Genomic DNA, 26,416 nt, shown 5'->3' on the forward strand with positions numbered 1-26,416 from the left:
GTTATAAAAAATTAGGGGCGTCAGACGATTACATTTTTGAAATTGTAATTATTCGATTAATCACAATTTTTATATGTTATAAATGCACAATAAAAAAAATCTAGGTTTTCATACTCTTGTTAACAAAAGTGGGAAAAAAATGTGAAAAATGAATTTTTGACGTCTATAGCCGTCAATGGCAGTGAATGAGTTAATGCTAAGAAGATATTGCAGTCATAAGTTTATGACAGATTTGCGTTCCTACAACAGTGGCATTATTGAAATTATTTTATAAATTGAGAAATGTTGTAGTATGTCAGCAACCTGTGGTATCACAGTTGTAAACGTCAAAATTACAGTCAATATTATAGTGTGTTGTATCTACTTCAAGGCTTGTATCGCATGTAACTAGCAAACATTTGTTAGCAATCACATTTAGTTTTGGTTATACACAAAAACATAAATGTGAATGCTTGACACATTTTTTATTTCTTTCACTGTGAACTGTCATTCATATCAATGTATTTTTAAAAGCGTGGGCCACAAGAAATTTACATAACCAAGTTGGTGCTAATCTTTTTTTTTTTTTTTTTTCTGGAGAGCTCAGTATTGTTCATTCGGTAATTTTACAGATTTGACATGTCATCATCGTTGCTCTCTCGTTTTTTTATTTTTATTTTTTTATATATATATTTTTTGATTAATTTAAATTTTGTTCGTGTATGTGAGTGTGTGTGTATTCATTAGTTCACCTAAAACCTATTAAAAAATCCCATACCGTTCACCTAAACTCATCATTACAACTTACCAACTCATCATTACCGCAAGCATGTAAGGGACCGTTATACCCGTTACACACACACACGCACACACACACACACACACACCGCCATTAAGAAAACCACAGCGAATATTAGAACGTGAAGGTTGAACTGAGAAAGTCACATGATCACATTTGCGTCAAGTCCCCCAGATCAGGTATCAGTATTTATTTATAGGTGTAAATATATACATATATGTATTTTGTGTGTGCGTGCGTGTGTGTGTGCCAGGTCACATTTCCCATGCTCATGTGAAAGCTAAGGACTCTGAAAGGCACCTCATCCCTCTTCCCTTACTTTATGTTGCACTCAAATGCACTTCATATTGCCTTAGTAGAAGATCAACTGCGTGCCAAAAGATGCTTGGCTAAACTTCAGTGCAGTGAATCACAGCTGCCAAGTGTTTCTAATCTACACGTGGAAACAGACAAGTCCAGTTTCTGCTATCAAATCCAACCACTAGCAAATTGCCGTCTCTTTCTTCTCTTTGCTCAACAGTGACAACGAAGGAATAACACAAGTGGACTGTTTGATGTTTTTAGAGAGGATTTATGTAGTGAGCTGTTACTTTTTTTTTTAATCAATGTTGTCAACAAGATAAGCACGTTTGTCCATCTAGTTGCTTATAGGGACATTCCATGGTTGGAAGTGAATTATACTGTAAATGTCTTTTCATCTCCAAACTCTTTATACATGGTTTTTATTTTTATTTTTTATTTTTTTAATTTTTATAATTTTTTTTAATTTTTTTTTTTTCTGGAGAGCTCAGTATTGTTCATTCGGTAATTTTACCGATTTGACATGTCATCATCATTGCTCTCTCTTTTTTATATATATATATATATTTTTTTATTAATTACATGGTTTTTATGACGCACTTATTCGTTCATGTTTTAATAATTTATTGACATGCCCGATTTAAGAAGTTATAAACCCTTCGCTAATAAACATTTGCACAGTGATGAAAAGAGGATGACTCGCTTCCATGATGTGGTCCGTTTGGAGGCTTTTTATAAAAAAATAAAAATCTTTTTTTTTCGGACATTTGTTCTCTTGTTGGGTTTTTGCTTATAATGTTTTCTACATTAAAATGTAAATGTACTACATTGCCTAGCGTGCCACATCACTTACCAACCTCTAATTTGCAAAGAGCTAAATAACTAACCAACCACCAGCCTGGCATGCATATTAAAGTGCTTTCAGCAGATTTATAAAAAAATAATAATAATAAAATAAAATAAAAAATAAACATTGTTTTTTGTTTTTACCAGGTTGTACCCATCGCCTGATTCACTACCAATAATCTGGTTCATATCAGAACTAAAGATTTACTTCTGCCTCATGATGTCAACATTTATTCTTTATCTACTTTTGACAAATTTCAAATCAAAATACTTCAAGTATAAACAGCATTTCTAAAGCATAAAGTGGTTAAACTGATGGAAAAAATCAGTTCTCTTGGACTAGAATTGTCCAACTTGGCATTGCAGGTCACTCACCTCAACTCTATATTAATGGAGCATTTTAAAGCAACCTCCACTGTTTTCTACCCAGGAGCAACAGATACAATAAAAAAAGAAGAAGCAGAGGCCGCAGAATCGAACCCTGTGGAACACCATACCTTACGATATACATGTGAATTCATGTTGCACATTTTCGTCCGACCACTTTCTTTTTTTAAATAATAAATAAATCACACAACGTATCTGATGACCTGAGAATGACTCTTCGAACCCCAGTATTTAATCACCTTTATGTGCCTTTACAGGATTGTGGCTTCAGTCACTCGTGGTATCTTTTGGTGTTCAGCGTGTTGTGCTGCCTCGGCATCATTCTGTGTCTGGCCTCCTCTGTGACTGTGGAGTGGACCGGCCTCAATGTGGCCAAGGAGCTTCACCAGAACCTCCTGAACAAGATCACCCTGGCCCCCATGAGGTACGACTCGCTACAGTGTGGCTGTGTAAAAGCGATTGACGATGTGTGTGTTTGGATTGAAAGCAGAAACACAGTTAAAAGCACACTTTTTTTCGCCCCATTACGTCAAGCACCATCTGCTTTCCTTCTACGATGCCCAAAGAGATTTGCTACACATACTGTCCTGCATGGCATGTGTGTAAACACACACACAGTTGAATCAACACACACTCAACCACTTAACCCAGGGGTCCGCAACCTGCGGCTCTGGAGCCACATTGTGGATCTTTGATACCTCTCCTGTGGGTCTCTAAAAAAACGACTAGAAATCAATATATATTTTTTACATATCGACCCTTCTTAAAAGTCTTTTTTTCTCCAGATTTTCCAGGAAATGTAGCCATTTGCATCATAAGGAGAGGATTTAGACAAAAAATTATAATTTTTACCAAAAAAATGACTTAGGCTATTATTTTAAGAAGGTGACCATATTAATTTTTATTTTTAGACAAAATATGCTTCAAATAAATTTATTTAGATAAAAAAAAGAATAATTAAATATATTTTTTGTTAGAAAAAGAGGTAAATGAAAAAGGTTAGAACAAAAAAAGCCAGAATTAAAAAAAATAATAATAATTTTAAGGCAGAAAAGAAAACTTTAAAAAAGTAACTATAAAATGTCCAAAAACAAAGGAGGAAATCCCGAAAATGACCATAACATGTCCACAAAATTGCCAAAAAGGCAGAAATTTAATTTTTTTTAAAGGCAGAAAAGAATACTTTAAAAAAGTAACTATAAAATGTACAAAATTAAAAGAAGAAATCCCGAAAATGACCATAGTATGTATACAAAATTGCCCCACACCTTAAAAAAAAAGTCAGAAAATTTATTAAACAAAAGGCAACCAAAGTAACCAAAAAATATCCAAAAGAACAGAAGTTCCAAAAATTACCATAAAATGTCCACAAAATTGGCAAAAAATGTCAGAAAATTTATAGCAAAAAAGGCAGGGGAAAAAAAGGGGGTGAGTCATAAAATGTCCCAAAAAAAGGAAGAAGAGAGGCAGAAAATATTATGTCCATAAAATGTCAGAACTTTGACTTTGAAAATATATAAAAAAAACGAAGTATGTAAAATTGAACTATAATTTTAAAAAATGAATCAAAAGCGGAACTTGCACACACTAACACACAGTTTCGTGTATCAAAATGTTCAAATGTTTTGTTTTGTTTTTTTTGGCCTAAAATGACTTAACTGACGTCTGAATATGATGTAGTATCACAAAAAGGTTAATACATAACACATCTGCCTCACAGTTGAAGGATTATATAATAAGTTTTGTAATCTTTTGCGTGTTCAAATAAATCAAAGATGAGATTCTTGTGAAGAGGGTCCTTGCAAGGTGGATTTATTACAGAGATCTCTGGTCACACAATTGCATATCACCCAAGCAGTGTCATCCAAGAATGTGTCCCTCCCCCCAGGAGACACAGCCCTTCCGAGTTTGTACAAAAACGCCTCTTCTCCTCCCATCAAATACGAAAATCAGATTACATTCTCACAGTATGCTAGGTTGATCTTTCACTTTTAGACAAAACAGAATCTCAATATGCCATCTTGCACTTTCTTCACTTTTAGACGAAACAGGTTCTCAGTATGCCAGCTTGCACTTTCTCAAAACAGAATCTCAGTATGTCAGATTGAACTTTCTCAAGCAGGACACTGAAAGGGAATTTAGACCAAACAAGATAACAGATTAAGGTCGAGTTATATTGAGTTTAACATTATTTCACCTGCTCTACACATCTATAACTAAATTCAAAATTGTTAAAATTGAAAATAAAGAATTAAAAATGTTAACAATGTTAACACAGTCTAGAGGCTCCAGGTTCGAATGTCAGTTTGTCTCATTGATGTTGTTGTCGTCCAGGTTGTTTGAGACCACACCCCTCGGCAACATCCTCAACCGATTCTCCACAGACACCAACACCATAGACCAGCACATCCCCACCACGCTGGAGTGTCTCTCTCGCTCCACCTTGCTGTGCGTGTCCGCCCTGGGGGTCATTTCCTACGTCACCCCCTTCTTCCTCATCGCCCTGCTGCCGCTGGCTATCACCTGCTACTTCATCCAGAAATACTTCCGCGTGGCTTCCAGGTGAGACCCGCGCGACCGCAGGCATGTTCTTTGAGTAAACGGAAATTTTGAATTTCATTTTGCTGCCGCCGGCCGCTCTTTTTGCAAAGGGACCTGCAGCAGCTGGAGGACAGCACCCAACTGCCTCTGCTCTCCCACTTCTCTGAGACCGTGGAGGGCCTCACCACCATCAGGGCTCTCAGGTGAGCGGCCGAGCTCCTCCTGCCATGACATGACCAACATCCCGCCGTCTGTTTGCACCAATATGATGTTTTCTCATCCCTCAGGTACGAGCCCAGGTTCAGACAGAGGTTACTTCAGTTCACAGATGCCAACAACATCGCCTCGCTTTTCCTCACAGCAGCCAATCGGTGGCTGGAGGTTCGCATGGTAATGTCTTATTTGCATTTGGCATCAACTTGCGTTAGAAAAAGGACAATGTCTTTGTTTTCCTTTTGCTCGTTTACCGCCGGTGGAAAATGACTTTCTCAAATGACTTCCTTTCTGCCTAAAGGAATATATCGGGACCTGTGTGGTGTTGGTAGCAGCTGTAGCTTCCATCACAAACTCGCTCAACGATGATCTGTCTCCCGGCCTGGTGGGGCTCGGCCTCACCTACGCACTCATGGTGAGATTGTGCGCGCGTTGGATGTGGAAAGTGTCACCATAACGTGCTCGCTAGGTATGTTTGATATCACTTTTTTCAGACCCTTATCAGTATGAGTACCCAACTTGAGTAGTCACCGATACTGATAGCAAGTACTAGTACTTTGGATGTATCAAATTTCCCGTTTATTGACAGTAATAATTTTGAAGAAAGACCTATCTTCCTCAATATTGCATTTTTCTGAAATGGATTATGGATGGGCGAGTGCCGATACCAGCCTTATTTTGAGGTATCAGTACTCACGACAATGGCCAATACCAGTATCAGCTTCCCTCTTGTGGCCTTTTTACAATCAGGAACTAAAAATGAGAAATTAGAAGAGCAGAAAATTGCCATTAACCGGTCGCCATGTTTTCTTCCCTTCCCCAGCCATTGTCCCCTCTAGCTCCGCCTCACGTCTTCTACTGACGCCTACCCAATCTTGTCAAAAGAGAGTCATTGCTGCCATCTAGGGGCCAAAAATAGTCATTAGGCTAACTAGATCTGCTTGAAACTTTCACCACAGCTGGGCAAGGCTTTCCTCCACACGTTTCAAAAAATAAATAAATAAATAAATGGGTGGACGTCTTTTAACGTCTTTGGCGCTCCTCCGTAGGTTTTTGCAGAACGTCATTTAACGTCTTTGGCAGTAAAAGAGTTAATTTCATGCAATTTCAAATGCAAATGCTATATTAGTATATATAGGTCTTCCTTTTGAATTTATCTGTCAGTGTTTTTTGAGAACTACCGGTATCTGGTTTTGGTGTCGGTGACTACTCAAGAGTTGTACTGGTATCGGTCTGAAAAAAAAGTGGTATCAAACAATTTTCTATGATCTTTTTTCCATTTGTTCATAAAAATCAATATTTTGCATAGAATAGAATATACCATAAATGTAAATAAATACATTCTTAATAGGAATCTGCCAGACAAGTGTGCCATATGCTTCTGATCGTAAGATACTGATATCGGGCGCACTCACAAAAAACAATACCTTGAAATAAGGCCCGATATCGTCCCAATACCGATACCTTGTATCGGTACTCCCCCATCACTAGTGTTGTTCCAGTAAGGATACTGGTATCGGCAGAGGCCCCGATACTGCATTAAAACAGTGGTATCGGTATCGGTGAGTACTACCAAGTAACATGCCGATACCATTAATTCTGACGCTAATATAGGACTTTGGATGCAGCATCTTGTGTCTTGCTCGTGCACGACATTCACTGATGTGTGACATGTTCACTGCATGCCGAGCTAAGATATTCTATTGGCCGTTGAATGCTCTGAACCAATGGCAGGACAGCTTTTTCATATTGAGAAAATAAAAACTTAGGTATCGGCATCGGCCGATACTGCTAAGCTGGGTATCGGGGGCCAAACAACGGTATCGGATCAACACTACCTATCACTAGTATACATCACAGCAATCTGCATATACAAATTATGGAAATATGCCTATTAGGGGCTTTGAGAAGAAATCTTCCAAAATTATTTAGCATTTATTATACTATCTTTTTGTTGTGAATTAAAAAAAAAGTAAGCCATTTAATATACATAGGGTTAGGGTTATATATAATATAAATATAAATCAAGTAACTCATTTCATATTCATCGTGGTAATTGAAGTATCACTGAGCGATTGGCTTTCGTCCATCAGGTGTCCAACTACCTGAACTGGATGGTGCGGAACCTGGCAGACATGGAAGTACAGCTGGGTTCAGTCAAAAGAATAAACGGCCTCCTCAAAACGGAACCCGAGAATTACGAGGGTCTTCTGAGTGAGTTACACCTTTCAGAATATATATACAGTATATATAAATAAATATTGTGTGTATAATTTATCAGACTTTGTTTTTCATGCATTTTTAGACTTTTCCGCCTTTCTGTAAAATCTCTGACATTTTTGCAATTTTTGCACATTATGATAATTTTCTGCCTCTATTCTTCCTTTTTTGGGCATTTTATTTTTTAAATTGTGCCGAAAGCTGCAGGAACAAAATTTTGTTATGCTTGCAATAATGACAATAAAGATTCTTGATTCTTAATGGATATAGTTTTTTTTTTAATTTTTTTTTTTACTTTTTTGTTATCAATTTTCTGCCTTTTTGGGCAATTTTGTGGACGTTTTATGGTAATTTTGGGGGATTTCTTCATTTGTTTTTGTACATTTTATAGTTACTTTTTGGAATGTTTTCATTTCTGACTTTGTTCAAATTTTCTGATTTATTTTTTTTGCAATTTTGTGTACATTATATGGTAATTTTATGCCTTTCTTTTGTTTTGGGACATTTTATGGTTACTTTTTGAACATTTTATTTTCTGCCTTTTTTAAAATCGATTTTGCAATTTTGTGTGCATTATATGGTAATTTTATGTTTTTCTTCTTCCTTTTTGGACATTTTTCTTTTTTTTCCTTTTTTGGTAACTTTTTCATCTACCTTTCATCTCTCCTTTTTTGACAACTTATAAATTTGGACTGACATTTTTTGAATATTTAATTATTTGTTTTTAATCTAAATTGTTTAAAGAATAATTTCTCTAAAAAAATTGAATACATATGTAAAAAAAATAAAACAATTGCTACTATTGTTTTAGAGATCCACAGGGAGCCACTGGAGAGGGGCTAAAGAGCTGCATGTGGCTCCGGAGCCGCAGGTCGCACCCCTGGACGAATAGTATAATTTTTGAAAAAAATGTAAAAGTTACCAAATTGTGATTTATGAGGCTATTTGTAAATCCACTCCTAATCCAGATATCTACTGACACAAACTGTCTCCCTGCCAGTCCATCTAATGCCGGTCCGGCGTTTGACGTGTTCCCAGCCCTGTCTCAGGTCCCCGACGGCTGGCCCCAACGTGGCGAGATCCAGATCCAGAACCTGAGCGTCCGTTACGACGCCACGCTCAAACCTGTGCTCAAAAACGTCCACGCGCACATCAACCCTGGACAGAAGGTACGAAAAGTTGAGATGACAAGAAGAAAAAGCCGAGAGATGAATGTGGGATGTCTTGGTTGCAGGTGGGAATCTGCGGCCGGACAGGCAGCGGAAAATCGTCTTTCTCCTTGGCCTTCTTCCGCATGGTGGACATGTTTGAAGGTTCGAACTCACCGTCACGTTTGATGCTGAATTTCATAATACGCTTCATGTGAATGAATCATTTCTTTATTTTTGCCAGGGCGGATTGTGATTGATGACGTGGATATTGCCAAGCTGCCCCTGCAGACGTTGAGGTCTCGCCTGTCCATCATCCTGCAAGACCCCATCCTCTTCAGCGGCACCATTCGGTACCATCAACAACAAGTTCTCGTCACGTCACGTCGCGTCACATTCCATCAGCTGACACTTGCGCTGCGGTTATTCGTCTCGTGCTGAGAGTTTGGTGCATTCCTTCAAAAGGACTCGTGTTATTTTTAGGCATCGGCAGAAGTGCCTGTACAAGCTTTTAAGTTATTCAGAGTCACATTTCGAGGCTTCAGTTTGAAATGTTGGCTGAGGTTTGTGCATTATCCTCATTGCTTCCTTCCTGATTGCCAAAACAATCAATTGTCCTTAAGTGTGAACGCTTGTTTGATCCAATCCAATACACTTTTTATTTCTGTAGCACATTTAATAAACAAGCGTTTCCAAAGTGCTGCGCATTGAGATCCGCACACTATCATACACATAAAATCTAGCAAAACCAGCCATAAAAAAAACTGTAAATAAAATACAACAAATAGTAATTTAAAACAATAATACATTAAAAATAAAATAAACAAATAAAAAAAACATACAATTCACACAATGTTCAGATTTCCTCAGCCACTTTGTTTGTTTTCATCCAACTTCTTGAAATTTTTTAATTTTGATATTGACTGCTTTATTTATTTATTTATTTTTAATGAACGAATAGTAGTTTTTTTTCCTAGCATGTTGTTCCTTTGCATTTATTGATGATACCACAAAATCCATTAACAATTTTGACGACATCATCATAGGTGACATGTTGACAACAATCGCCAGTCCAATTTGAGCAACTTATGTATACAGGCTTCAAAGATCAAATCAAGTTTAATTTTGATTGTGAAAATTTAACATGATAAGCCCCATATACCGTACATATTCACAATGGATGTCATGAAAATAGTTTATTTTTACAATGTTTATTTGCTAAGAACATTATTTTGAATCAAATGTACATTTTTCAGAAGCCAGTGTGGTTTCGCAGGTGACTGTTTAAAATTTACACTCTAAAAACAGTCGGGTCATAAGTAACCACTTTATGGGTCAATTTGACAACTGGGTCAAGTTTGGGTCAACTTTCTGGGTTATTTTATACAAAATGGCCCAATTTGTTGACCCAAATAAAGGATCTGACCAATATTAATGAGGTGTTTTACAATAAAAAAACAATTTCTTGATTCAAATACCCAAGTACAGGATCGGTCCATTTTTGACCCATAGTTGGCTGTAATATTCGGTGTGAGTTATGTTTTTGTGACATCTATTGCTGTGTGTGTTTGTGTGTAGTTTCAACCTGGACCCAGAAATGAAGGCCACGGATGAGATGCTTTGGGAAGCTTTGGAGATCGCTCAGCTCAAGCCTGTTGTCAAGTCACTTCCAGGAGGATTGGGTGAGTTTATAACTCCGGTCGTTTTTTTGAGTGTGTGTAGACAGAAGTACTGTTGTGACCTTGTCATGCCAGAAACAATAAAAGCAAAGTTCAATGTGTTTCCATGACCACTAAAAAGATACCAAACTTTGCCCAGACCTGCATCATCGCACATCTGCAGTTCCGTATCACAATACTTGAGCATCAATATTTCAAATGCCCCGCAGAGGCATTTTCGGCACACGCCTGCTCTCGGGTGTCAGTCTCGTATTCAGATCACATCTAATAGCAGACTTCACCTTCATATGACTTTCATGATGAGCGTGATGAGTGCCTGGAATGCTTACGACTTTATTTAGCTGCGGTGGGCTTGCTGGTTATCGCTCTCGTAAGTGTTTGTCATGTCCGCGCAGTCGACGTGATTGTTCATCATCACTTGTACAGTCTTGTCATAGTGCAGGGGGTCAGCAAACTTTGCTGTCAAAAGAGACATTTCAGGCCAAATAAATAACATAAATAAAATCATAAAAATAATCAAAATCTGTCTGGAGCTGCAAAACCTTGAAACATTATGATGAACAAAACACTGTGTTAGTGTTAGTCTAATGTACTGAGGGTCCGAGAGCTTTAATTAGAGCTGCACCATAACAGAAAATATGCAGCATCCAATACAGGTCATTTGAGATTCCTGTTCTTCTACCTTTTGTTTTCCATTTTTGGATTTAGTTAATTTGGATGGATATATTTTTCAGACTTAGTTTTTCATACTTTAAAAAAAAAATCTTTTTTTTTCTGCCTTTCTGTCAAATTAACTGACATTTTTGGCAATTTTATGAACATATGGTAAATTTTCTGCCTCTCTTCTTCCTTTTTTGGACATATAATGGCAAATTTTTGACATGTTTTCTGCCTTTTTTGCTACCAATTTTCTGACATTTCTGGCAATTTTGTGGACATTTCATGGTTATTTTGAGGATTTCTTCTTTTGTTTTAACCCTATTTAAAAAATACAAATTTTCAGATTTTTGGGGGCAATTTTATGTACATTACATTTTTTTTGCCTTTTTAAATATAGATTTTCGAACTTTTTGGGCAATTTTCTGTTCATTTTATGGTAATATTCTGCTTTTCCTCTTCCTTTTTGGACATTTTATCTTCACTTTTTCAACGTGTTTAAAATTGGTATTTAAAAAAAAACTTTTTCATCTACCTTTTATCTCTCTTTTTCTGTCAACGGACTCTGACATTTTTTGAAAATTATTCTTTCTTTTTATCTATTTTATTAATTCATGTAAGGAATATTTTATCAAAAAATGTAAAATATGTTAAAAAAAAACATTTTTCCCCAAAATTTTTCAGAGAGCCTCAGGAGAGGAGTAAAGAGCCACATGTGGCTCCAGAGCCGCAGGTTGCAGAACCAGAACCCTGTCATAGTTGCTAGCCCGTGAGAGCATGAGATCCTATTTTGGCTTCCTTCCACATCCTTCCAAACACGCTTCTTAAATTTACCTGAAGACTGAATTGTCCATTGATGTGAACGTTGTCGATTGTGTTTGGTCACATGATGAGATTGTCGAAGTTTAGCAAATAGTACAGCACTTCCTAATTTGAACCTGTTTCCAGATGCCAATGTGACGGAGGGAGGAGAAAACTTCAGCCAGGGTCAGCGTCAGCTCTTCTGCCTGGCACGGGCCTTCGTGAGGAAGAGCAGCATCCTCATCATGGATGAAGCCACGGCGTCCATCGACATGGCAACGGTCAGTGTGCGTTTACTGACAGTGTTTCTAGGGAGAAGATGACAGGGAGGGGTGAAGCGGAGGTCACAGAGTGATATTCCCTTACCATGGCAACTATAAATAGTTACTACTAAAAACAAGGAAATAGAGTTTGCAGCAAGAAGCTGTGCTTACTTCTGCAGGACGGAACGACAAGGGTGCAAATAAGAGCCCGAGGGCCGCTGTGTGCAATCGGCTGCTGCTTACTTAAGAGCATCTCCTGAATGCTGCTTGACAAAGAGTGACATTTGTGGCCTCAATAACACGCCACTGATGCCCTTGAGCATATATATATATATATATATATATATATATATATATATATATATATATATATATATATATATATATATATATATATATATATTAGAGGTGTGCCAAAAAATCATTTCTAATAAGAATCGCGATTCTCATTTAGTACGATTCAGTATCGATTTTAAATGTCTCAAAATCGATTTTATTTAAATTATTTTATACCGTCATTCCTTTGTCTGTGTGTGCCTTTATTTGGAGCGCTGTTCATGTTGTACCCAGTTTGGCCACTGAAGGGCAGTGTGGTTCCACGCGGTCTAATACACTGTTAAGTTGTAGCCACATTAGAGAAAAGAAGGAAAAATTCACGATCAAGTTATTCCAATAAAAGTTGTTTTTTTTGCAGTGTGGAGACGATCTTTTGAGTGATAAAAGTGCCGCGAGTAGCGCGCTAATTAGCATGAGCGAGTCAGACTGGAGTAGATCATTACAATTCCTTGCACATCTATAATCGCAGGCCCAAAAATCAGAATCGAATCGTGAGACATTCAAAGATTCCCACCCCTAACATATATATATATATCCATGACTTATAAAAAAGTTCTTCTGCCCCCTTAGGAGAGCATCCTTCAGAAAGTGGTGATGACTGCCTTTGCTGACAGAACAGTGGTTACAATAGCAGTAAGTGTGTAAAAACCCGCCACTCGCCACCCACACACCTTCACTCTCCTCATACTGTATACATACACACCCGTGTGTATTCTCAAGCGTCCACTCTTGCGCTCCTGTGTGCCGCACAGCATCGCGTCCACACCATCCTGAATGCTGACCTGGTGATTGTGATGAAGCGGGGGGTCATCCTGGAGTACGACGAGCCCCAGGCCCTGCTGGCCAAGGAGGACAGCATCTTCGCCTCCTTCGTGCAAGCAGACAAGTAGCACAAAGGAGGACAGAAGAAGACATTCAAAGTGCAATTGACCCAAGGAATATTAACCTTTATTTTGTATTCATGTTGTATTATAGTTGTATATAACAATGTGAGATGGTTGTTAATAAAATATATATTATCACTGAATGGTGTGTTTGAGGCAAGACTTATGGCTGATCTACATTGAGCCTGCCAGTAGCACATATTCATATTCTCACGAGTGTCACAAGATCGTGCAGGAGCCAAGACCGACTTGAGAATGTTGTAAGGACGCCTGAAATAGCCACCACACGGCGCCCTGCACCCGGCACAACTCTTACTGCTCTTAAAGGCCAACAAGGAATCCTAAAACGTTTGCTACTCCTTCATTTGTAGCGATAAAACTATAACCAAAGAACTCTCTTTTGATTGTCGTGGTCAGAGAAATATGTATTATATTCATTCATTATTGAATTTGTAGTTTAGAGTGGTTCATACTGAAAGTGGGTGCTGATGTCTTCAAGGATGAAAACTACAAGCACACAAAAAGGATTGAAACATTTGTTAGCAAGATTTAGCTTGGAAGATTTTGCGACCTATTTGGTTGAGTGGCGAATCCAATTGTTAGAACACAAATTGGCGCGTGGACACGTTAACAACATCAATACACCAACATCAGCTTCCTTTCATTTCTTTCTTTCTATCCCTCCAAATTGCTTTCCTTACTTTCATTTCCTTCCGTTTTTCTGTCCTTCCTGTAGTTTCCCCACTATGATAACTTTACATTCTAGATATTAGATCATATTTGGATTAAAAACAATGTTATGCGTTAATCAAATGGTAATGACGGCGGTATCGCCTTCTCGTAACGTAGAAACGTCGTATGTCGGGGACGTAAAGCTTAGGAGCCTCGTTCTTTAAGGGGTATCATACATAATTGGCCCCTTTGTGCATTCTATTGAACTCCCAGCAAGGACATTCTACAGAGGTGGAGGGGGGAGGGTCTGCAGCCCACCCCCCACCCCCAATCTCCTGCTATCAAACTGGAGAGTCAGCACAAAAGGAAAGTGCATCATGGAGATGAAACTGCTACAACAAAGGCGACTGACAGCCACGTCAAGTGCGTGTACATCCGTGGTAAATTTCTCTCAACGCGGTGTGCGCCTGCTGACTGTTGTTGTTGGTGGTGGTCGTGCATGCTGAGTGACGGTGGCAGCTGAGGACGACGGAGAGGAATCCCCACATGGGACGTCAAGCGCCTGACTGCGGGGCAACGTGAGGAGAGCGCATAGCTCCGACAAGCAGACGACCGACCATGAAGGCTCCGGCCGAGCGAAAAAGCTGACGCAAAGCTGCATTATTATTATTATTATTATTATTTTATTAGTAGTATTTCGCGTTTGCGCCACAAAGCCAAACGGGACTTTGGGAGCGTAATGCGGGAGAGTCATGTTGTCCAGAAAAGGACTCATTCCGGAGGACTATTTGCTGACACGCTTGGCTGAGGATGTGCAGCAGCCCAAGTTCAAATCGAAAGCGAGGAAAGCCCGCTTCGTGGCCAAGAACGGCGCCTGCAATGTGGCGCACACTAACATTCGCGAGCAGGGTCGCTTCCTTCAAGACGTCTTCACCACTCTGGTGGACCTGAAATGGCTCCACACGCTCATCATCTTCACCATGTCGTTCCTGTGCAGCTGGCTCCTCTTCGGGATGATCTGGTGGCTCATCGCCTTCGCGCACGGCGACTTGGACCGGCAAGCGGGCGGGTTCGTGCCGTGCGTCACGGAAATTCACTCCTTCTCGTCCGCCTTCCTCTTCTCCATCGAGGTGCAGGTGACCATCGGCTTCGGGGCGAGGATGGTGACGGAGGAGTGCTTGTCCGCCATCGTCGTCCTCATCATGCAGAACATCGTGGGGCTGGTCATCAACGCCATCATGCTGGGCTGCATCTTCATGAAAACCGCGCAGGCGCACAGGCGCGCCGAGACGCTCATTTTCAGCAAGCACGCCGTCATATCCGTGCGCAATAACAAACTTTGCTTCATGGTGCGAATCGGCGACCTGAGGAAGAGCATGATCATCAGCGCTACCGTGCGGATGCAGATGGTCAGGCGGACCACCACCGAGGAGGGCGAGGTGGTGCCGCTGGACCAGATCGACATCAACATGGATAACCCGGTGGGCACCAACGGCATCTTCCTGGTGTCCCCGCTCATCATCTGCCACGTGATCGACAAGGACAGCCCGATGTACGCCATGTCCGCCGTGGACCTGATGAACGACGACGTGGAGGTCATCGTGATCCTGGAAGGGGTGGTGGAGACCACCGGCATCACCACGCAGGCCAGGACCTCCTACGTGTCGGAGGAGATCTTGTGGGGGCAGCGATTCGTGCCCACTGTGTCCGAGGAGGAAGGCATGTACGCGGTGGACTACTCCAAGTTCGGCAACACGCAGAAGGTGCCCACACCGTGCTGCAGCGCCAGGAAACTGGACCAGGATGGTGGCATCGCGAGGTTTAAACTCGTCGAGGGCGTCACCTTGCGGCCGTCGGTGAGAAGGCGCCGGGGGTCCACCATAGCCCGGCGCTCCAGGTTGGAGAACAGATGAGGAGGACTTGCTTGCTCGGAATAAATGAACGTGAACGTGTACGAATAGACAGCGTTCGTGATCTCGTTTCAATTCAAGATCATTCTATTTATTGAACACAACAAAAGTTACCTCCAGGCACTTTAAATTATACACTGGGCGAAAAAAATATAAAAGAATAGAATGTTTTTTTTAATCCCTTCTCACGCCAATCCTCATTTTAATCAACTAATGTAGGCTTCATGTTCAAATTAAAACGACTTTTGTCAGTGTAAGTCTAGAGCAGACTGATTAATGACCTATTTATCTGATAAAATATGTACAATTGTTCATTTGACTATTTTAAAAATGTATTCTGTGTAATACTCACTTAAAAAAATTTTTTAAGCGGAAGTCAACCTCCCTAGTCTAAAGACGGTATTGTGATTAATATTGCATTTGTGGAATATGAATTAAGAAGCAAAATCCACCTGTTTTTCCCATTTCAGGGGCGGCTATTTTGCCACTGTAAACTGAAAATGACGTGACATCACAGTTGCTCAGAAAACCAGCAATCATGACGTGTTAGCATCACATGACCAAACTCAGAAAACAGTTGGGCCGTGATTGGTTGTTACCTGCGTGAGCCCTAAGCAACTGCGACGTCATTTTCAGAGACAAGGGGCAAAATGGCTGCCCCCTGAGATGGATAAAAACGGGTGGATTTTGCTGCTTAATTCATATTCTACAAATGCAGTATTAATCTGAATGCCATGTTTAGGCTAATGAGGGCGCATTCAACATATGGTGAAGAACATTTTGGGGACTTTGGGGAAGGTGGTAAATGAACTGAATGAAAATGGCTAAATGACTGCCATAATAACGCAATACATAACTCTTGATAAGATAAGCTTTTTTCGTCCCACAATTGGGAAATGTTGAGGAACAAAAAACTATTTAAAAAAACAACTTTGTTAAAGCTGCCACAAAGTAGGCATGCTTTATTGCAGAGCCCAAGGAGACTATTTCTATTGTTGTCAATGGGGCTGCTGCCCTTGTCTCCTTTCGTACAGGGTAAGATTATACGTAGATAATTAGAAAGAAAAAAGAAACAAAGATTACATAGCTACACAGGAATCTTCAATCGGCTGCTGTATTGGATTTCACAATTCCAAGAATTCCCACTCACATCTCACCGGTCAAGTACATGGGACTATCTATTCATGCCCACTAAGGCCAGACAGACAGATGAACGCCGTATAACTGTAGAATCATGAATGTAAGAGCTCACTTTGAATGTGTAAAGTATTCTGGTAGGAATTGTGTTTGCAATTATTTAATGAAATAAAGGAAAGCTTTGTATATACAATTTGGTGATACAATATAAACATCTGAACTGAAAGGAAGCATAATCAGGATGCCGTGTGGCACCGTGCTGCCTCTCACAGGTCAGTCTTGGTAATACTTTTAAACGTGATTGGAACCCCTAAATAACCACTATAATACTATAATATGGAACAAATGATACATGTGTTCTGCTGTTACACTGCGTGGTGTACTGGAGATGACCAACACATCACACCAGACACTACCAAAAGCAGTCTCTTCCCTTAAACCAGATGAGATGTAGTACCAAGACTGACCTGTGAGAGGCAGCAGAGTGCCACTGGGAATGTTGACTGCTAGAAAATAATGAATTGAAAAAAACTCGGCTGTTATTTTGTACATTGTGGTTGTAAACTCTTCTCCTTGACATTTATATTCTGGTGAAGGACTAAGAGAGCCGTTACAGACGCAACACAACCACTTGGTCCTCCAGTTAAATCCGACTGGATAATCTTTGAAGACATCCGAAAATCAGGCCTTTCCTCCTTCCTGATCAGAAGAGCAAAACACGCCCAAATTCGGCCTGTTTGTCAGTACTATGCTTGTACCTCAATTTAATGCAAACGTTTTAATCATACTTGAAAGACACTTGACTGTTTTAGGTATGAACATTCAATTAAACACAATGTATGCAAGATTTCACTATTTAGTAGAAATAAAGTGAGATTATAATAGAATTGTCAATCACTTGCCATGAATCTGAAATTAATAAATATAAATTAAAATAAGGTGTTTGTTTGTGGCTGTTGCAGATTACTTTCTTTTCTTTAGTATATTTTAGGCACATGAAAAACATTCCCTCTTCATTATCAACACATTAATAATAAAAATGAAATAAGAATGGAGTACAAATGACATTAGATCAGAATGGCATTTTTCTTTTATTAGATTATAATCAGCAGAGCTTGAAATATTAAATTGCTTTTAACTTAGTTAATAATTAAAATACATAAAAACAAGAGCCAGAACTGAAGAACCCTGCAAAAAAGAAAACAAAAATAAATTAAAAAAGGGACAAATATTAACTTAATCCACATAGAAGCTGTCTGAAAGTCCAAGCAGAAATTGTTTTCTATGTGTAATATAACTACTGTTATTTCCAAACTAATTTTCCTTTCATAGTCTTTTTAAAAGCAAAATTTAAAAAGGGGAAGTGGAAAACTAAACATCAACAAAAAAAGAAAAGAATGGAGATTTGCAGCTCGCCGCCATTACCCCCCTCCACTTCTCATCATGTTGGCTCCTGCAGAACTGCAGACATGACATCACGTCTTTATCCATCTGTGCAGCTGGCGCAGGTGTGTGTATGTATATGGGGGAGGAGGCGTGCAGCACAGAAACCAGCAATCCACTACAATTCAGCCACCAGTCTGTTAAAGTATCACCATTTCTCTGATCTGATTAAATATCTAATATACAATCTTAATATTTTCTTTTGTCTCCATGTTTCTGTGCATTTTCATCTTTGCTGCCCTCTAGAGGGAAGTAGGCGCTACGCCATGTTTGTTGTGGCCACGCCATCAGCATGTGTGGGTCATGTGGAGGAGTTTGGCCAACTAAAGGGACAGAGAATGAAAGAGAGAAAAAAAAAAACTCTCTGGCAGCAGTGACATACACTCTCAGGTCCTGAGTAGGAGGTGCCTTAAATCAGACTCCACATAAAACAACCAAAAAGCGGGATTGGCTAATATTTCCCATGGTGGCGCTCGGCCTGGCCAGTGTGGTGGTGCTTCCTGCTGTTGGAGGAGGCCAGCAGAAACGCCGCTCGTCCTTCCAACACAAACACGGCACAATAGCGGGCCCAGGCAAGGTACGGCCCCCTCGTGAACAGGATGCGTGCTAGCTAAGGGATAGACAGGAGAGACGATCACCACGCTGCACCCCCCCCACACACACACACACAAACAAACACGCACCTTCAACCCAACCAAACAACAACAAAAAAGAACCAAATAACTCTCCAACAAAAGTAAAAGTGAAATGAAACCAAACAAATGAAACACAGCCTTACTTTTTTGTCCTAGTTTAAATGGCGGAAAAGATGGGAGGGATGTTTTTTTTTTTTTCTTTTAATCCCTGGGAGGAATGTTCACGCCAATTCCTGCTGGCGTTACAAACCCCTCGCTACCACCCACCCCCAAAATCCCGCCAACCCCCCCCCACTCCCCTTTTGTCCTTCCGACTGGTTGGTTGGTGTCGCAGCCAAATACGCAAAGTGTTGTGGAAGGTGTGTCAAGTCCCGCTGGCACACCGACTGCCGAAGGTGGCCAGGCCGTCTTTCCTTCTCTCCTGTCTTATCCGCTGTGGCCCCCGGGCCGGCATCTGGGCGGCGCCTCCGCTCATCTCTCCGTCACGTGGTTTTGTGAGGGAGGGGACGGGGACGAGGTTGGGGAGGGGGGGGCCGGCGCGGTCGAGGGCGCCGGCGGGGCGGGGGCGCACAGGATTTCGGACAGGTCGTCCATGATACAGGTCTCCTTGGGGTCCACCAGGTTGAATTCCCTTACGAAAACAATGAAATGTGCATACAGAGTGTTCAAGTGGCCCTGCAGCTCCAGTGCCACCGTTTCTTTAAAGTGCGCCCAGTAGAGGTGAGCCAGCACGTGGAACAGGTACCGGCAGATCTTCTTCACCAGCGTGTCAAAGGAGTTGGGGAATTCTTTGCCTGAGGGAAGAAGGAAGCACAATTAGGACGTGGAAAAACATTGCGCACGTCCAACCGCGCCCTCTCTGCCTGGCACTTGAAGGAAAAGCTTTCTTGCTTCGTTTGAGCAGCTGTCCCAATCAGAGGCAGCAGTCGCCACACAGGCGCGCACTACCCAAGAAAAATGTCACACAGTAGACACAGTACTGAAATAATGTTGAGCTTCCTCTCAGTTGAACTATCGTGTGTGAACTCTGTGCATGTTTAGTTAAAGCTGATATACTCACAGTAATTGAAGAAAGACGGACACTACAGACCCTTTCAACAACTCTCCCTTTCCCTCCCTCTTTTTTTTTTTTTACGGCAGTCATGCTGACAGGTGGATAAGCGTCAATTGTACTGCTATACATTGCTGGCATAGAATAGATGGCCAAAAAACCTTTTTTTTTTTTTCTTAAAGTACATAAACAATGCTTTTTCAACAAAAGATGATTAGGGCCAGTGAAGAGAAAAAAAGGGTTGGCAGGATTTTGGCTTTATTCTCAGAATTGTGACTTCTCCAGAATTCTCACTTTGAAGTCAGAATTGTATGAATAAAGTCAGAATTGTGTGATTAAAGTCAGAATTATCACTGTAACTGTTTTACTGCACGACAGTGCCCGCCGATTTCTAGCATTTTAACTCATCGTTCAAGGCAAACGGAATACTGTGTACTTTGACTTCATAAACATGGTGGGTACCAAATGAAAGATGGCGTTTCTACCTTGTTCCTTTCTTTAGTAATCACCATTTGAAAATAGGTCATTTGAGTGAAATTCGGTGAAAGTTAAAAACATAAGGAGAAAACAAGTCTTTTGTGAAAAGATACATTTTCGGCACTTGACACTAACATTTTTTATTTAGTGGCGCTGTGAATTAGATTAAATGTGACAAAGGCTTTGATCATTCACGTCGTCCTTGAAAACGTTGTATTTCATCAGATTGGTCATGCTTCAGTGTAATTTCCGCGGGAATTTTTTCTAGTTCCATATTATTAGCCCATTGAAAAGAGATACAATGCTGCTATCTGCTGGCCATAGTTAGTGGGAGTTTGTGATTTCACAAGTCCATTGAGAGTGGGCAGCGCTGCACAACAACTTCCACTGCCCATTGTGGGGAAAAAAATCCTTAGTAAACGTCAATTAATGTTTTTGGCGGCATTCATTTGGATTTTAGTACATGTCATTAAACATCTTTGGCGGTAAAAAAGTCATAATTCTCACTAAAAAAAAAAATTCTGAGAATAAGTCAGAATCCTGCAAACGCTCCCCCCCCCCTCTTCACTGGCCCTATAAACCTCTTCCGTACTTTTCACACCAGGTATGTGAAATTGGTTAATTACACTGGTCTGCATAATAAAATAAAAACACACATATAAATGAGTAAAAACTGATCAAGAAAATATTTATGTCATTCTTGTTTATTTTTGGGATTCAGACCAGTGTGATCTTATTTGAGTAGTGGAAGTGATTACTTACCATACTTCGTAGGAAAGACTTCCTCATCTGTGACCAGTTTCTGACAAAGACTCATAACGAGGTCAACATATTGTGGCGCAGTGCACTTTGTCTTCTTCCCCTTCTCATCCTGCCAGTAGTATATTCTGGACAATGGACAAAAAAGAAAAAAGAAAAACACTTCAACATGTGTTGTCAAATAAGATTATTTGGCAGTGTTGAAAAACAGTGTAAATGAGGTCTTCATGAATCATGTAAATGTTTTCTTAAGAATGTTTGCGGAAGGAGCAGCTGAGACACGCAAACATCTCGTGACGCACACTCGGTGTTTCATAAAAGATCCAGAAAAGCGATAGGCAGGCGATCTCATTCATCCGCTCATCTGTATGACCTCATTTGGGCAAAACCCCAATACAATAGTTATGTATCACTCTGAGGATGACACCACACTCTGTCACATGACAATAACTCTTAATACAGAAAGTATTTTGTAACCGGACAAATGCTTCATACTACAACAACATACCAGGCTTATAACAGTTTGGGATTTTTCATTCTACTTAGTTAAGATTTCATTTCGACTTCTGTTTTTTAAATTCAGCTAGTTTCAATTAGTTTTTAGAGGCAAGTTTCTATATATTTATTATTCTTTTATATTATTTATTATTCCTTCTTTAGTTGAGTTTTTATTAGCTTTAGTATTATTTTTTTCATCTTTGGAGGAGGTTTTGAGGTGCAAGTTTTTTTTTTTTTTGAAAGGTCACAAAGTATTGTGTAATACAGTAAACTACAAATCTCAAACAACTGCCCTTCCTTCTGTAGTTACAGATGTACATTATACAGAAATAAATCAATTAAATACATTTAAACGGAATTACGTCGCTGACTGAGGGTACCTTTTTGTGACACGTGCAACGACGTATTGTATTCTGTATTTGTTATGGAAAAACAACGTACATTAATGAACATTTCAATAATAAAATGTAAATTCACCCAATTATAGCCAAGACTCATCTTCCTACCCGGCCGGACAAAAAGTCGCGCAGTTTATCGTTGCACCGTTTCTAACCTCGAAACATTTTATGGACAAGGACATCTTTAAAGATTTACAGTATTTGCCTCATGAGACAATTTCACTGCTGTCTTAATGTTTACAGTGGAACCTCATGGGAAACTATGCCTCGAAAATAGGGCCCCTTGGCCACATGCAGTGGGTACCAGCCTATAATGTGGTCCACCGAGTAATGTAACTCGTTAATGTAACTCATTACCACAAGTCCTGTCATGCTTCATGCATAAATTCGGCATTTGACCTAAAACTGGTTGATGATCAGGGATTTATTTGTATTTCTGAATAAATAATCGAATGACTTGAAAATATGTATAAAATATTTATATGTTTAAAGATTGATTATTTTTATTTCATTAAATTGGTTATTTATTGATTTAGCATGATTGAACATGGCATGCTACTTTATAATGAAAATACAATTTGACACATCTTACAAACACATTGTAAACCCTATTTATGAAATAACGTAACCATTTTCAAAATGAAATGCGGCCTTTGTGCACAAAAGTTGACCTCTGACCTCTGCTTTAGAGTCACAAAGTTAGTGTTGAACATGACTAGTTGCTCATGTTGAGTGAGCATAAATGGATTTACTGGACAGCTTCTGCTTTTTTTGAGTGACCAATCCCTAAAAAAAGGTGCAACCTCAGTAACAGCTGTTAAGAGTTGAGTTACTTGTGCTGATGGATCAATTTGGGAATTTGTCACTTCTTATAAATATTTAGGTATCTGGTTGGATTAATCACTGTCATTTGCGACACACATCAGTAACCTGCAAGCTAAAGTTAAAGCCAGGTTATCTTCCCTTTTTCGCAATAAAGCCTCATTCACAATGCCACAAAGTGCATGCTAGTGAAAATGATATTGTTGCCTATTCTTGACTATGGCAACCCTATTTACAGAATAGCACCGAACTCCACTCTTAAAAACCCTGGACACATATTCAGCTATCTGATTTGTGACAAATGCCCCATTTCAGACTCACCATTGCGATCTTTACAAATTAGTGGGCTGACCATCTCTTCAAACACGGCGGCTTCATCACTGGTTTGTCTTTATCTATAAAACTTTACTTGGCATGACACCATCCTACCTGTCATCACTTCTTCATCTTGCTCAGAATAATTACAGTACTAGATCTAGTGAGTTTAGCACCGGAATCTGACTTATGGATTCAAGTTTGTGAAAACGCATTTAAAATGGCAAAACACACAAGTTTACAACTTATCCAATATAAAATTATTCACAGAACATACATTACTCAATATATAATGAAAACAATGGGACTCTCAGACTCCAACATTTGTCTCCAATGTTTACAAAACACTACAGACACTTATGTTCATGCTTTATGGTTATGTACTCCGGTTATGTATTTCTGGACTAAAGTCTTAGAAAAACTTTCCGCTATTTTGGACTGTAGGATACCTTTATCTCCAAACTTGTGTTTGCTAGGTGACCTAACAACAACTGACTTACCACATAAACAATTTCAATCTACACTTGTAGCCCTTACTATCGCTAAAAAAACAATTCTTGTTAACTGGAAAAATAAACAAACTCTGAATATCGACCAATGGTCTAACCTCCTCATAAATCACATTTTAATGGAAAAAATATCTGCCTCAAATAAAAACCAAATATCAAAATTTATAGAAACATGGTCTACGTATATAGAATTTTTTAACCTAATTCTGGTTACTTAATTCTGACTGTTAGCGAGAGCCACCACATCGTGATAACTTACATTGATGTCTCTGCATCTGGCAATTTATTATTATATTATATTATTAGTATGGGATTTTTTTTAATAGGTTTTAGGTGAACTAATGAATACACACACACTCGCACGCACGCACGCACACATACTCACCCACACATACACATACTCACCCACATGCAAAAAAATAAAATAAAATATATATATATATATATAAAATAAAAATAAATAAAAAGGAGAGCAATGATGACATGTCAAATCGAATGAACAATACTGAGCTCTCCAGAAAAAATAAAAATAAAAAATAAAGATCTAGTGAGTTTATTAAGTTTACCCCTCCCAAAACACTTACTACATTTGGCCGTAATTCCTTTCGATTCGCAGCAGGAAATGATTAAAACACCCTACAGAACAAACTCAGACTCATCTATCCGACGACAGTTTCTTTGTTTTATAAACAAGATTCAGGAAATTGTAGTTGACACCTGTTCTTGTTAATATAAGCATAAGTGCCCTCCTCTTTTTTTCTTCTTTAATTATGTTGTGTGATGTATGTGCTCTGTTTGGGCTTCTTATCCAGATCATGTTTGTAAATGAGAATTAGTTCTCAAACATTTTACCTGGTTAAATAAAGGTTAAAAAAATAGTTTGACTCTGGGGAAGATTTCAGGAAAAAAAGAGAGTTTTATTCAAACAGCAAAGAGCAGACTAAAGTTAATGCACAGTTAAACAACACTTAAATGGCCGTTACCCTCACAGCTCATGGAAACATTTTCTTTGTCAAATAGTATTGAGCTGTCAAGAGCACTGACAGTGCAGACAAGGAGGGACGCGTGGGTGGGGGACTTTTACGTGATGAAAAGCGTGGAATGGGACCAACATCAAGTGTCATCACTCTAACAAATTGTGTTTTGTTCCTCTGATAAGCAACCACGTGACAAGAAGACACAAAAAAAAGACGAATGTCCCCTAATGTTGTGGTTAGTCTTTGGCAGTTTACAGGGTGTCGCACATGTATAATGTCAAATTATTTACAAAGTTATCACAGCTATTCCAGACGCACTTTTTCACCCTGCTGTGGTAAGCAATGCCAGATGGACGTTTACTGTATGTGCATTAAACATGCTTGTTAATGTTTGACCCTCTCCATACGTTCACAGCGCATTTGTCAGGGTGCGGGAGAGCGGTGGCTTAAGGTGACAGCGGAAGCAAAATGACTGTTGACTGAGAGGTGAAGCTCATCTTTCACAGTCAACAGGTCATGTGTGGACTGTGTGCATGCGCACAAGTTCGTACGTTCACGTGTGGGTAATCTGGTTTTTCCAGCACGCAGAACACACAGGATGAACAAAAGAGCTGCTCCTTAAGACAAGAGCGCACACGTTAAGTCTGTTCCCCACCCTGGCAGGGCAAACGAGTTAGAAAAAATACTTATATTTGCCACCTCGCCAGCGTTATATGGGATAAACATTCTCCCTGGGGACAATGACCTTTGAAAGGCGTCAACTGTCACACAGGTATTATCAAACGTTTAACGGCAAACTTGTTTCTTCCTTGCTGGGACATCTAAGCCCTAGATAATTATTGTTTGCTTATTTACAATAGAAGCGCACCATCCAGTATGGAACTAGAAAAGTGCGCCACTCTATAAAGAGAGGATGAATGGGGGTTATTTATTCTGCTATTTTTGCCTCTTTTTTTTTTTACCTGCACTGTGAGACAACTGAACACTTTCTATACCAGTGGTTGTGTCATGGCGGAGGAGGAAAAGATGTTGTTGGCCATCTTCACTATAGTCAGCTCTTACAAACACAGCATGCGCAAAGCAGAATGAAGACCGCCGAGTGCCATGCTCGCCGTCATCTTGCAGTTTTTAGGTAAATAGAGGGCTGAGATGGAGAGTTGAGCAACCTCTAGCTGATTAATATTGAGTTTTGGGAATACGATTTAGGCACACAAAAAAATACACCAATTTTTATGCATCTCAATGGCAATTTAGATTTGTACTGCCATTTGCGGTGCAGATTAATGCAGATGGTAATGCATTAAAGGTACTCAAGATTTAGTTTATTTAAAAAACAAACAAAAAAAGCTTGTCTACATTGCAGGCTTGCAAACTTTAAAAAAATATTTGAAGCTTGGATGCAAAGGTGTTGATGTGTATATGCTAATAGCTTTGGTAACATCATGGATCCATCAGATTTCAAATGTAGATGCTTATTAAAAAGTTAAACAGTTGGAATACGTTTTTGGACTGTTACGAATTAGAATGAAGGAATGAATGAAAGCTTGACGTGTCCGTGGACGTACCGCACCGTCAAACAACGCAGACACACTGTCATCATCCGATCCACAACTCGAACGTCAATGCTGTTGTACTTCACACGGAACCCGAAATGTTCCCAGACGTCGGTTTTAAATGAAGCTGGGGGGGGGTTTCAATCTCCGCTCTTTCATCTGCTGACTGGATTCCTTCAAAAGAGCATAATTTACAATGCTGGAGAG

The 26,416-nt window shown here is 39.6% G+C and overlaps 3 protein-coding genes across 10 annotated transcripts in view; 2 read left to right on the plus strand and 1 right to left on the minus strand.

The window, feature by feature from the left end:
• Positions 1 to 13,196, plus strand: part of abcc8 (ATP-binding cassette, sub-family C (CFTR/MRP), member 8) — a 55,386-nt gene extending 42,190 nt beyond the window's left edge. For all 5 annotated transcript variants that reach the window (XM_077568215.1, XM_077568213.1, XM_077568216.1 and 2 more), the window contains 13 exons: positions 2,569 to 2,735; positions 4,646 to 4,873; positions 4,963 to 5,055; positions 5,140 to 5,242; positions 5,367 to 5,480; positions 7,159 to 7,279; positions 8,324 to 8,454; positions 8,520 to 8,598; positions 8,678 to 8,786; positions 10,012 to 10,115; positions 11,718 to 11,851; positions 12,740 to 12,802; positions 12,922 to 13,196. In XM_077568215.1, the coding sequence (XP_077424341.1) occupies positions 2,569 to 2,735; positions 4,646 to 4,873; positions 4,963 to 5,055; positions 5,140 to 5,242; positions 5,367 to 5,480; positions 7,159 to 7,279; positions 8,324 to 8,454; positions 8,520 to 8,598; positions 8,678 to 8,786; positions 10,012 to 10,115; positions 11,718 to 11,851; positions 12,740 to 12,802; positions 12,922 to 13,059 (1,584 nt within the window). In that variant the 3' untranslated portion in view covers positions 13,060 to 13,196. The remainder of the gene's footprint in view (positions 1 to 2,568; positions 2,736 to 4,645; positions 4,874 to 4,962; positions 5,056 to 5,139; positions 5,243 to 5,366; positions 5,481 to 7,158; positions 7,280 to 8,323; positions 8,455 to 8,519; positions 8,599 to 8,677; positions 8,787 to 10,011; positions 10,116 to 11,717; positions 11,852 to 12,739; positions 12,803 to 12,921) is intronic.
• A 912-nt stretch (positions 13,197 to 14,108) lies between these two features.
• Positions 14,109 to 17,704, plus strand: kcnj11 (potassium inwardly rectifying channel subfamily J member 11). The gene has a single exon (XM_077568224.1). The coding sequence runs from the start codon at positions 14,478 to 14,480 to the stop codon at positions 15,636 to 15,638; it is 1,161 nt and encodes a 386-aa protein (XP_077424350.1). The 5' UTR covers positions 14,109 to 14,477; the 3' UTR covers positions 15,639 to 17,704.
• A 146-nt stretch (positions 17,705 to 17,850) lies between these two features.
• mob2a (MOB kinase activator 2a) overlaps positions 17,851 to 26,416 on the minus strand; it is a 71,453-nt gene continuing 62,887 nt past the window's right edge. For all 4 annotated transcript variants that reach the window (XM_077568229.1, XM_077568227.1, XM_077568228.1 and 1 more), the window contains exons 4-5: positions 21,141 to 21,265; positions 17,851 to 19,644 (exon numbers count right to left, since the gene is read on the minus strand). In XM_077568229.1, coding sequence (XP_077424355.1) covers positions 19,322 to 19,644; positions 21,141 to 21,265 — 448 coding nt within the window. In that variant the 3' untranslated portion in view covers positions 17,851 to 19,321. The remainder of the gene's footprint in view (positions 19,645 to 21,140; positions 21,266 to 26,416) is intronic.

Source organism: Vanacampus margaritifer, chromosome 6 (genome assembly GCF_051991255.1).
Source record: "Vanacampus margaritifer isolate UIUO_Vmar chromosome 6, RoL_Vmar_1.0, whole genome shotgun sequence".
NCBI classification, from domain to species: Eukaryota; Metazoa; Chordata; class Actinopteri; order Syngnathiformes; family Syngnathidae; genus Vanacampus; species Vanacampus margaritifer.